At 39.5% G+C, this 13,533-nt stretch overlaps 1 protein-coding gene across 5 annotated transcripts in view; it reads right to left on the bottom strand.

Moving 5' to 3' along the window:
- XRN1 (5'-3' exoribonuclease 1) overlaps positions 1 to 13,533 on the bottom strand; it is a 116,323-nt gene that overhangs the window by 94,004 nt on the left and 8,786 nt on the right. For all 5 annotated transcript variants that reach the window (XM_013965964.2, XM_018049601.1, XM_018049608.1 and 2 more), the window contains exons 2-5: positions 8,396 to 8,628; positions 1,476 to 1,573; positions 213 to 322; positions 13 to 123 (exon numbers count right to left, since the gene is read on the bottom strand). In XM_013965964.2, coding sequence (XP_013821418.2) covers positions 13 to 123; positions 213 to 322; positions 1,476 to 1,573; positions 8,396 to 8,628 — 552 coding nt within the window. The remainder of the gene's footprint in view (positions 1 to 12; positions 124 to 212; positions 323 to 1,475; positions 1,574 to 8,395; positions 8,629 to 13,533) is intronic.

Below are 13,533 nucleotides of genomic sequence, written 5' to 3'. Positions count from 1 at the left end.
CATTTTACCTACCAAGTCAGCATCTAAGCCATAAAGACAGTGCCTGGTGTTTGGATCATGATCTGGCTTTGCCTTCTCGGATCTGATAAACTCCATGATTTTATGCTCTCCTTCTCCAGGAGTCTAGATATAATGTTAAAAAAAAATACAGTAATATTCTACATTTCTCAAGATTCAGTTGAAAAACTGTTTAAGTAAGAAAAGATAATAACCTCATGGCCTGAGAAGTAGATGGTAACTCCTTGCCACGATTTGTCTGTAGAAATTTTCATATTTACAAAGTACTTCAGATGTTCATGTAACCTGGCCATGAATTCAGTCCCTTTAAATAAAAAGATTTTAGAAATTTAATCTGAGTGAGAAATAAAAACAGAGTTATCAGTGATAGCATGAAATTGGATTATGGGTCTGGAGGTTGAAAGCTCTCTGGCTTATCTTGAAAAGCAAATCATGTTACATCTTTCCAGAGCAAAGATCACAGCTATTTCCAATTTCACTAGTCAGCCCTAAATGAAGTTAATGTCAGATACAGAAAGTCAAAGAATTTTACTACTTCCTTGGGAGTATACTTCAAATATTTTCACTCAAGGGCAGAGTTTCAACTCTCTAACAAACTTCAATCTTCAATCTCTTCTGCTGGATTCTAAAAAGTTTTTGTTTTCTTTTTGTAACACATGCAGCCACAACAACTTTTACTACTATTTTTAACTCAAAAAAATTACTATTAATCTGGAAACAGAGTATACAGTGATTATGTTTTAGGAAAAGCCTAGATGATCAACAGGCAACACAGTCTTAAACAGTCAAAGGCAACACAGTCTTAAACCGTATAATGATACAACTGCTTGTTAAACTGAGCACTGTCATTAGGGCACTTAATGAAAGAGAAAACTACCACAGTAAAGAATTAATGAAAAGATACAATTTTAAGACTTTTCTTCAATGTGAAGGGTTATAATGATGTTAGACTCCTGGAACTGCAGACTATGCTGTTGCATTTAAAATTAAACTTGTAATACTAATAATTAATCCTTAAAGTCACAGAAGTCTTAACCACCTCTGAGGAGCAGAGCAGTAAGCATTCTAGATAAGGAAAATGGCTTTCTTATCCTGAATAAAACAAACTGGCTATATGAACTTGGGTGATCCACAACCTCACTGAGTCAGTTTTCATACAAATAAATGTCAACAGTAGTAGGACTGATCTTGTAAGTTCGTTCTAGGTCAGGAATTCTGTGCAGGTAGGAGAATCCTGTCCGTAGTTGCTCTTATCAGCATCTGTAAATTCCTACAGTGGGTCTTCATAGGGGCATTTATAACCAAGGTGACCAAACTATCTTATGGAGCGACATAACTGGGAAAATATAACAAATGGAATTCTAACGACAAAAAAAAAAAAAAAAAAAAAAGAGGTTACAAAAGAAAACTAAATTTACATTTTAAATTTCCTAGAATTTTTATCTCAGTGAATTTACCTGGTGTAATGCAGTTGGAATCAAATCTGGCCTCTGCAGGAAGAGTTTCTCCTTTTTCTATTGCCTTTTTAATTTTGTCTTCAGCCTCCTTTGCTGACCTTAAATGTTAAGGGGGGAGAAAAAAGAATCCTCAACTTTCTAGGAAAAAAAGAGATCTCTACATACAGTAAACTGTCATTTAGAAGCTTTTGTAACTAAAATACTAATTCATCAATTTTAAGTTCAAAACATGTAAGTTTTGAAATGACTACAATCGATAAAGATGAGCCTTAGCATTGTTTGTTTTATTTATTTAAAGAATTAAGTTTTTCAGCTATGGACTATAGAAGCTGAACATTATAATGGTGTAAAACTGACATAAAATGTTATAAATACTTATTATAAAATAATTCTTTTCTTATCACAAATATACATATTGGTTCTAGAAATAATTTCAAAAGTATAGCGTAAACATTCATTATATGCACTACATTTAGTAACATCAAACAAGAAGTACATTACTACAAGGATCTCTAAGAATATTACATAAAAATAATTATAAAATTATAATGTACACCTTTGGATTCCCTCATGAAAATATCTAAAATGAAAGCCTAATAACATTAATGACATCAGTAGCCAAAATGATTTCATTTTGAGGTAATAGAATTTACTAGGAAGAACATGATTATTTCAGAGTCTGATAGAAATAGGTTTGAATATCAGCATTCCAATTCCAGTATGGTTTTTCTGGTAACACATGTGTGGCACACAAATTTGCCACATGGCACATAATTTAGTAAGTCCTGCTTTATATACATTTTCTACAGCCCTGTTACTAGTTCTAACTACTGTGCTCTGTTGAATTCCATTTCTGTGATAAACAAACTCTTCTTTGTTTTTAACCTCTCTCTCACCAACCTCTTCAATATAACAAAAACTTTGAAGATAACAACTCATTTGTAATCTCTCCAATAGAATCCATTCTTTCCTCATTTCTCCTCTTTCTTCTTTGAAGAAATGATTATTCAATGTTACTATGTGATAAGTTCTTGGGCTACAACAAAAAAGAAATGATTCCTCTTCTTAAAAGTTGCACGCTAGACACAGTGTAAGAACACAGTGAAGAGTTAGTCACGCAGTCATGTCCGACTCTTTGCAACCCCGTGGACTGTAGCCTGCCAGGCTCCTCTGTCCATGGGATTCTCCAGGCAAGAATACTAGAGTGAGTACCCATTCCCTTCTCCAGGGGATCTTCCGGACCCAGGGATCAAACCCAGGTCTCCTACATTGTAGGCAGATTCTTTACTATCTGAGCCACCAGGGAAGCCCTAGGGTATAAGAAATAGATGGATATAAAACATATTGTTTAATGTAGCTGCAATACAGGGAATGTCTGGGACAGGAACAAGGTAAAATTACTAGTCTAGGTAGAAGATTATGAAGGCCAGACTGACATAGTAGCACTAAAGATGAAAAGAAGTATATAGATATGACTAAGATGTGAGGAATGAGGAAGAGGGAGAGGCCCAATTTCTCTTGGAGTTGAGCAGCTATTTACATGGTGCTTTCACAGAAACTCTTGCCTGGAAAATCCCATGGATGGGGGAGCCTGGTAGGCTGCAGTCCATGAGGTCGCTAAGAGTCGGACATGACTGAGCGACTTCACTTCCACTTTTCACTTTCATGCATTGGAGAAGGAAATGGCAACCCACTCCAGTATTCTTGCCTGGAGAATCCCAGGGATGAGGGAGCCTGGTGGGCTGCCGTCTCTGGGGTCGCACAGAGTCGGACACGACTGAAGTGACTTCGCAGTTCGCAGTTCAACAGAAACAGGAACGTAGAAGGATGGCAAAGTTTGAGGCAAAGATCGGTTCAGTTCTGAATATGTTAAGCCTGAAATGTATCTGTGGTATCCAGAAGGAGTCATTTAGCAGGCATTTAGATATATAGAAGTTCTGGGAAGAGATATCTACCAGAAAGATAATTTGGGAGTCAGTACAGTTTCAGCCATTGGATAAAATCTCTCAAAACCTAGGATAGAACCTTAAGAAACATCAGTTTTCAAGAAAAAAAAGGAGGGGAAGAGAAGATAAGGAGATTAAGAAGGTCAAGTCAGGGACTTCCCTGGTGGTCCAGGGGCTAAGACTCTGTGCTCTCAATGGAGGTGGCTAGGGTCAGTTCCTGGTCAGGGAACTAAATTCCACATGCCACAACTAAGGCCCAGCACAGCCAAATAAATACACTTTTTTTTTTTTTTTAAAGATAGTGTTGAAGGGAATTCCTTGGTGGTCCAGTGATTAGGACTCTGTGCTTCCATTCCTGGGGCCCAGGCTTGACTCCCGGTCAAAGACAGTAGTTACCTGAAGGTTATGGGAAGGAAGTTCAAGAGAGAAATAATGGCCAACACTGCTAAATACAAGAGATAAATGAAGTAATATAAAGACAGAATTATTCTTTAGATTTAGTCTCTTTAAGAAATTTATCTGTAATTTTTTAAGGAAGTTTCAGTGGCATGAGGGGGATGAAAGATAGGAGCAGATTTAAAAATGAGTAAGAGATGTGTAGAGATTATGGTCAGAGAGTACGAACAAAGGAAACAGGCACTATGGAGAATGAGAAAGGGCTACCTGGGGGACGTTGGGGAAACATGGAGCACGGGATGCCACCACAGTATTGAGTAAATGCCTGTGGTGGTTATGAAGAAGTGGCCCTCAACATCCACTCCTTTCTTCTAGTTTGTCTTCTGAGGTCGGAAAGCTATAAAATATTAAACTCTCAGGCTTCCTTCAGCTAGGCTTCTGGATGTGACTTAGATTTTGTCAGATGTTCCCACGAAACATTTGGAAGGGAAAAGTCTGGTGACGTGTACATGACAGTTGTGGCACTGGGGTTATAGGCAGGGGTGTGTTTTACCAATAGTAGAGAGATTTCAATATTTAGCAGCTTTATAAGTGCTGAGAAGCAAGGGGCAGGGCATCTGTTATTTTTCCAGTATGGATATGGCAGGTATACTGGGGCCTTGGAGCTAACAGAGAAATTTATGGCTTCTTTATTGTTGAATTATAAGTAAATTGACCCCTTCATGGATCACATCCTTGTTATGGTGAAGGGAGTTACATACCTTGATGAAGCTATGAACCATGCTGTGCAGGCCACACAGGATGGACGGGTCATAGTGAAGAGTTCTGACAAAATGTGGTACACTGGAGGAGGAAATAGCAACCCACTCCAGTATTCTTGCCTAGAGAACCTCATGAATAGCATGAAAAGGCAAAGATATGACACTTGAACAGGATTTCCCCAGGTTGGAGGGTGTTCAATATGCTACTGGGGAATGGGTGGAAGGCAACTACAGAAAGAATAGCTCCAGAAAGAATGAAGCAGCTGGGCCAAAGTGGAAATGACACTCAATTGTGGGTGTGTCTGGTGGTGAAAGTAAAGCCAATGCTGTAAAGAACAATATAATGTTGGAACCCGGAATGTTAGGTCCATGAATCAAGGTAGATCGGATATGAGCAAGGAGATGGCAAGATTGAACATTAACATCTTAGGAATCAGTGAACCAAAACGGACAGGAATGGGCGAATTTAATTTAAATGATCATTATATCTACTATTGTGGGCAAGAAATCTTTTGACTTTCACAATGATTTTATAAGTACCCAGTTCTCTTATTATATCCCTTTCTGCTTAGAACAAACTTCTATTACCTGCAACTGAATACTGACTGACATAGTGGGCTTATATAATCCTTTTTCAACACTAGATTTTCTAGCCCAAACAGCTCCCCAAAATTAGTTTAACAATTATCAGGAGAATCTGGTTAAAAAAACAGTTTCTAGGGCACAGTTTTTGGAGATTCAGATTAAAGTAAGTCTTGGGTGGTACTTGAGAATCTAAATTTGAGTAAGAGACAGCCCCTGTCTTCAAGGATTTCATTGTTCCAATATCTTCAGCTGTCTTTTCTCTTTTGATATTTAAATCTCTATAGTTTACCATTCTTTTCCCATTCCATTCAGGTATGACCTAAATTAAATCCCTTATCATTATACAGTGGAAGTGAGAAATAGATTTAAGGGACTAGATCTGATAGATAGAGTGCCTGATGAACTATGGACGGAGGTTCGTGACATTCTACAGGAGAAAGGGATCAAGACCACCCCCATGGAAAAGAAAGGCAAAAAAGCAAAATGGCTGTCTGAGGAGGCCTTACAAATAGCTGTGAAAAAAAGAGAAGCAAAAAGCAAAGGAGAAAAGGAAAGATATAAGCATCCGAATGCAGAGTTCCAAAGAATAGCAAGGAGAGATAAGAAAGCCTTCCTCAACGATCAATGCAAAGAAATAGAGAATAAGAACAGAATGGGAAAGACTAGAGATCTCGTCAAGAAAATTAGAGACACCAAGGGAACATTTCATGTAAAGATGGGCTCGATAAAGGACAGAAATGGTATGGACCTAACAGAAGAAGAAGATATTAAGAAGAGGTGGCAAGAATATACAGAAGAACTGTACAAAAAAGATCTTCACAACCCAGATGATCACGATGGTGTGATCACTCACCTAGAGCCAGACATCTTGGAATGTGAAGTCAAGCGGGCCTTAGAAAACATTACTACGAACAAAGCTAGTGGAGGTGATGGAATTCGAGTTGAGCTAATCCAAATCCTGGAAGATGATGCTGTGAAAGTGCTGCACTCAATATGCCAGCAAATTTGGAAAACTCAGCAGTGGCCACGGGACTGGAAAAGGTCAGTTTTCATTCCAATCCTGAAGAAAGGCAATGCCAAAGAATGCTCAAACTACCGCACAACTGCACTCATCTCACACGCTAGTAAAGTAATGCTCAAAATTCTCCAAGCCAGGCTTCAGCAATATGTGAACAGTGAACTTCCAGATGTTCAAGCTGGTTTTAGAAAAGGCAGAGGAACCAGAGAACAAATTGCCAACATCCACTGGATCATGGAAAAAGCAAGAGAGTCGCAGAAAAACATCTATTTCTCCTTTATTGACTATGCCAAAGCCTTTGACTGCGTGGATCACAATCAATTGTGGAGAATTCTGAAAGAGATGGGAATACCAGACCACCTGACCTGCCTCTTGAGAAACGTGTATGTAGGTCAGGAAGCAACAGTTAGAACTGGACATGGAACAACAGACTGGTTCCAAATAGGAAAAGGAGTACGTCAAGGCTGTATGTTGTCACCTTGCTTATTTAACTTATATACAGAGTACATCATGAGAAACGCTGGGCTGGAAGACAAGCTGGAATCAGGATTGCCAGGAGAAATATCAATAACCTCAGATATGCAGATGACACCACCCTTATGGCAGAAAGTGAAGAGGAACTAAAAAGCCTCTTGATGAAAGTGAAAGAGGAGAGTGGAAACGTTGGCTTAAAACTCAACATTCAGAAAACGAAGATCATGGCATCCAGTCCCATCACTTCATGGCAAACAGATGGGGAAACAGTGGAAACAGGGTCAGACTTTATTTTTGGGGACTCCCAAATCACTGCAGATGGTGACTGCAGCCATGAAATTAAAAGACACTCCTCGGAAGGAAAGTTATGACCAACCTAGATACCATATTCAAAAGCAGAGATGTTACTTTGCCAACAAAGGTCCATCTAGTCAAGGCTATGGTTTTTCCATTGGTCATGTATGGATGTGAGAGTTGGACTGTGAAGAAGGCTGAACGCCGAAGAACTGATGCTTTTGAACTGCGGTGTTGGAGAAGACTGTTGAGAGTCCCTTGGACTGCAAGGAGATCCAACCAGTCCATTCTGAAGGCGATCAGTCCTGGGATTTCTTTGGAAGAAATGATGTTGATGCTGAAACTCCAGTACTTTGGCAACCTCATGCAAAGAGTTGACTCATTGGAAAAGACTCTGATGCTGGGAGGGATTGGGGGCAGGAGGAGAAGGGGACGACAGAGGATGAGATGGCTGGATGGCATCACTGACTCGATGGATGTGAGTCTGAGTGAACTCCGGGAGTTGGTGATGGACAGGGAGGCCTGGCGTGCTGCAATTCATGGGGTCGCAAAGAATCGGACACGACTGAGCGACTGAACTGAACTGAACTCCCATTCTCAGGGCTAAACTCCTCCAACGTAGTCTCCCAACCTTCCTTGATCTTTTCCACATTTGACTCAAGAGTGCCCTTTCTACTCCTCTACCTACGATTGTGGTAAAAGGAAAGGATCCATTATGCTAATAACCTATCAAACTCACTAGACTCAGGGCTTCTTTCCTGCACTTCCAATAACCCTCTAAACTTTACTTCTGCTACTCAAAACAAGGACACAGCATGCTTTCACTGTTATTTAGAAATATCCCACAGGTACAGGATTTTTACTTTAGCATCATCTTTCTGTATACAACCCTTTTCCAACCTTTTACTTCTCTTACTCCCCAAGTTATCCAAAGAGCTGATAATATCTCAAGTGTCCTAACTCAGCTCTCTTCTACTCCACCATCACCTTCCAATTTCATTTGCCTTTCTATCCAGGGAGGACCCATATTTAAGCAAAGTCAGAATCAAGCCCAGGGTCAAATTAAATGTCAGCAACATTGTCATTAGCACAATCTCTCATTCACTATGCAATTCCATAGCTCAGGATGAAATACTATAGGAACTTTACTATGACCATTTCCAAATTACTAAGTTTTGAAAAGTCTGAGAAATTTGTGACAGAGAACAGAGCAACTTTATCTAACCCAACATATACCCTGAGAAATAACATGTCATTTGAATAATTAATTTGTTTACTTGGTAAAATGTGACATTGTAAGTGTGAGATATTCCATTTCTGCAGGGGATTTAAGCAGAAAAGAAACATGAAAAGGAGATTCACTGTGTTAAGCCAAGTCAATTTTCTTTAAAATATTACATTTTATTAATCTAAATGGCATTCTAAACCAAATCATAAATGTTTTACCTAAAACGCCTCCCACGCTGTTGGTTCATCTTTGCTCGGGGAGCCACACCATCAACAGCCATGAAGAATACTTTCCTGGGCTTAATAATGCGGAACAACACCTCCAAGTAGTGAAAAATATCAGTGAAGATTTTATCATCTGAAATTCTGAAGTGAACATCATCATCATTAGGATGGGAACATTGATGTATAATTCCATTCATATCCAGGTATAAGTTATCAAATTCAGGAATCTAAAAAACAAAAAAATGACCAAGACCATTATTATAATCAGTCACATATACATAAGCATCTGATAAAAAGCAGGATATAGGGGCTTATTCTGATTATATAAAAACTCAGTAAACACAGTTGAATAAATAAAGTAAACAAACAGGAGGAATAAGGAAGACAGAGACATATTATGTGGTTACACTATGCACCAAAAGCTTAATCACATTTACTGCCAGGAAATTACTTATTTAAAATATGATAACCTGAGAATACATCAAATAAAGTACTTGATTGATCTGGTACTCAAAATATTAGTCTCCTTTCTTCCATTTGAGATTAACTTCTAAAAGCCTCAATTTTCTCTATAAATAGGTAACATGATATACATTTACAGCAAATGGCTCTATGCACATGGTCATTAAAAGGTTTTACAAGTGATTTAAAGCCTTACTGAATATTTGGTTTCACTGAAGTGTGTGTGTGTGTGCACGCTCAGTTGCTTCAGTTGTGTCCAACTCTTTGCAACCCCATGGACTGTAGCCCACCAGGATTCTCTGTTCATAGCATTTTCCAGGGAAGAATACTGGAGTGGGTTGCTATGCCTTCCTCCAGGGGATCTTCCCAACCCAGGGACTGAACCTGCATCTCTTATGTCTCCCGCACTGGCAGGCAGGTTCTTTACCATTAGCACCACCTGGAAAGCTTTCACTGAAAATAGAATCATTAATTTATTTATATTAACTTAAAAAGCTTAGATTATGCCAAGAAATTTAGGAAATTTTGAAAACTTATTTTTCATACATAGATTAAATAATTTCTAAATTTTGGCTAAGAGGCATCTGCTTTTACAGAAAGGCCTTCATGGTTCTGATTCTGATCTACTTTTCCTCCATTTAAATATTTATGAGCAAGGCTTCCCTCATGGCTCAGACTCAGGTAAATAATTTGCCTATAATGCAGGAGACCCAGCTTCCTTCCCTGGGTTGGGAAGATCCCCAGGAGAAGGGAATGGCAACCACTCCAGTATTCTTGCCTGGAGAATTCCACGGACAGAGGAGCCTGCGGGCTAATCTATGGGGTCACAAAAAGTTGGACGCGACTGAGCAACTAACACTTCACTTCAAGGCGAATGCTCTGAAACAAATATACAACACAAAAAACTGAAACAGGCACAACTTAATATCTAGAAAAATAAAGGAATGTGAGAGGAGTCTGCCTTATATGCTAACGAAAGAAAGGCATTTTGAATTTTCAAATATAAAAACATTATGGGCTTTCTTAAACTTAAAACTATCTCTGAAACAATTATTCAAATTTTACCACAGGCATAGGTAAACAAAGGGGCTTCCCTGGTAGCTCAGCTGGTAGAGAATCCACCTGGCAATGCGAGAGACCTGGGTTCAATCTCTGGGTTGGGAAGATCTTCTGGAGAAGGGAAAGGCTACCCACTCCAGTATTCTGGCCTGGAGAATTCCATGGACTGTATAGTCCATGGGATCGCAAAGAGTTAGACACTACTGAGCGACTTTCACCTTCACTGCACTTAGGTAACAATATACTTTATTGAGAAAACGGCATGCCTTTGAATTTTAGGGGTAAAGTTTTGGTCTTTGAATCAATGAACACCAAAAAACATATTTATAAAATACTCATTTATATAAGATTGTACTAAGTATTACACAAGATAATTTAAATGCTCTTGCTGGGTAACAGGCGCAAATGAAATGACAATTGTGATCATGAGGTTTTAAACGTACATTCAGGATTTACTGTTTGGGGCTACCCTGGTGGCTCAGTGGTAAAGAATCCCCTTCACAGTGCAGGGGACACAGGTTCATTCGATGCCTGGTCTGGGAAGATCCCACATGCCTCAGGACGACTAAGCCTGTGCTCCACAGTTATTGAGTCCACATGATGCAACTACTGAAGCCCGTGTGCCTATATCTCACGCTCCGCAACGAGAAAAACCACTGCTGTGAGAAGCCCAAGCACTTCCACTAGAGAGTAGTCCCCACTCCCTACAACTGGAGAAGGCCTACCCACAGCCTTCTGGGATTTTAGAAAAGGCAGAGGAACCAGAGATCAAATTGTCAACATCTGCTGGATCATGGAAAAAGCAAGAGAGTTCCAGAAAAACATCTATTTCTGCTTTATTGACTATGCCAAAGCCTTTGACTGTGTGGATCACAAGAAACTGTGGAAAATTCTTCAAGAGATGGGAATACCAGACCATCTGACCTGCCTCTTGAGAAACCTGTATGCAGGTCAGGAAGCAACTGTTGGAACCGGACATGGAACAACAGACTGGTTCCAAATAGGAAAAGGAGTGCATCAGGCTGTATATTGCCCCTCTGCTTATTTAACATATGCAGAGTACATCATGAGAAACGCTGGGCTGGAGGAAGCACAGGCTGGAATCAAGATTGCTGGGAGAAATATCAATAACCTCAGATATGCAGGCAATGGCACCCGACTCCAGTACTCTTGCCTGGAAAATCCCATGGACGGAGGAGCCTCGTGCGCTGCAGTCCATGGGGTTGCTAAGAGTTGGACACGACTAAGCGACTTCACTTTCACTTTTCACTTTCATGCATTGGAGAAGGAAACGGCAACCCACTCCAGTGCTCTTGCCTGGAGAATCCCAGGGACGGGGGAGCCTGGTGGGCTGCCGTCTATGGGGGTCGCACGGAGTCGGACATGACTGAAGCGACTTAGCAGCAGCATGCACATGACACCACCCTCATGGCAGAAAGTGAAGAAGAACTAAAGAGCCTCATGATGAAGGTGAAAGAGGAGAGTGAAAAAGTTGGCTTAAAGCTCAACACTGGGAAAACTAAAATCATGTCATCTGGTCCCATCACTTTATGGGAAATAGATGGGGAAACAGTGGAAGCAGTGTCAGACTTTATTTTGGGGGGCTCCCAAATCACTGCAGATGGTGACTGCAGCCATGAAATTAAAAGACGCTTACTCCTTGGAAGGAAAGTTATGCCCAACCTAGACAGCATATTCAAAAGCAGAGACTTTGTTAACAAAGGTCCATCTCGTCAAGGCTATGGTTTTTCCAGTGGTCATGTATGGATGTGAAAGTTGGACTGTGAAGAAAGCTGAGCGCCGAAGAATTGATGCTTTTGAACTGTGGTGTTGGAGAAGACTCTTGAGAGTCCCTTGGACTGCAAGGAGATCCAACCAGTCCATCCTGAAGGAGATCCGTCCTGGTTGTTCTTTGGAAGGACTGATGCTAAAGCTGAAACTGCAATACTTTGGCAACCTCATGTGAAGAGTTGACTTATTGGAAAAGACTCTGATGCTGGGAGGGATTGGGGCATGAGGAAAAGGGGACGACAGAGGATGAGATGGCTGGATGGCATCACCGACTCGATGGACTTGAGTTTGGGTGAACTCCGGGAGTTGGTGATGGATAGGGAGGCCTGGCATGCTGTGATTCATGGGGTCACAAAGAGTTGGACACGACTGAGTGACTGAACTGAACTGAACTGAATGACAGAAAACCTGCCCTAAATGATATTTTAAATTAAAAAATAGTTTAACTGAACCAAATAACTTAGCTGTAGTCCAAGGGGACACAGAAATGTAGTATGTAAGAGACATTCCAAATCAGTGAAAAGAAGGGATGGGGCACCTAGCTAACTACTTGGAAACAAAACTGTAATTCAACTTATAACAGAATAATGTCAGAAGGATTAGACATTTTAATGTGAGAAATGTAAATCAGAAAATGATATACAAATATATTGGTAGTTTTCAGGTGGGGAAAGTCAGAAATCATAAATCAAACAAATGATGAAGTTGGCTACCTGAAAATGTATTTTAAAAATCTTGTAGGGTTAACAAGAAAGTGTCATAAACAAACTTAGCTGAAAAATGACAAAATGCAGGAAGATCATTGCAAATTAGGACAAAGTCAATACTTCTAATATACAAAAAACAACCCTAAAATATTAAGAAAAACATTATATGTTAAAAGCATGGAAAATGCAAAGCAATTCAAAATGGAAGAAACATAAAGTCTAAATCATATGAAAAAATGTTCAACATACCCAAGTTCTAATTAATATGATACATTATCTTTCCCATCAGGTTAGCAAAAGACTAATGTTACCCAGTAAAGGTAAGGGTTTGGAGAAATGCGTATTTCATGTCAATAAAAGCAAGAGCTGGCATTTATTAAGTACTTATTAGGTATCAAACATTGGGTTAAACACATATTCATTCTCTCAATTATGGTTAAAAATCTTAAAAGAAAAGATAGATTTCCCAATTTACATTAGAGGAAAATCACAGAGCCAGAAAAGAGAGGTAGCATTTACATACAGCAGTCTGGGATGGTAATATAAACTGGTATAATGAATATGAAAACATATATCAAAATCTGAGGTGTGCAATCTTTGACCCAGGATTTCTACTATTAGAAATTTATTCTGAGAAATAATCAGAAATGTGAAATGTGCACAAAGATGTAACTACAAAAGTATTCACGGCAGTATGTCCAGAAAAGATAGAAAATGAAAAAAAAGCCTAATAATAAAGAAAACTGATAATGGTACATTAACACAACCAAGTATTACAAAGCAATTACAAACTATTATATTATTATTCATATTTGGCATGGGATAATGTACAAAATGATTCCCAGGTGGCGCAGTAGTAAAGAATCCCCCTGCCAATGAGGGGATCTAAGAGATGTGGGTTTGATCCCTGGGTTGGGAACACCCCATGGAGGAAGGCATGGCAGCCAACTCCAGTATTCTTCCCTGGAGAATCCCATGGACAGAGGAACCTGCTGGGTTACAGTCCATGGGGTTTCAAAGAGTCAGACAAACTGAGCATGCACACACAATGAACACAATATAAATGGTCAAATGACAAAAGCAGGTTACAAAACAGGTGTCTCCATGTTTTGA

Source organism: Capra hircus, chromosome 1 (assembly GCF_001704415.2).
Source record: "Capra hircus breed San Clemente chromosome 1, ASM170441v1, whole genome shotgun sequence".
Taxonomy (NCBI): Eukaryota; Metazoa; Chordata; class Mammalia; order Artiodactyla; family Bovidae; genus Capra; species Capra hircus.
Note: the sequence above shows the minus strand (reverse complement) of the source record. Positions and strands in the feature narration are given on the sequence as shown.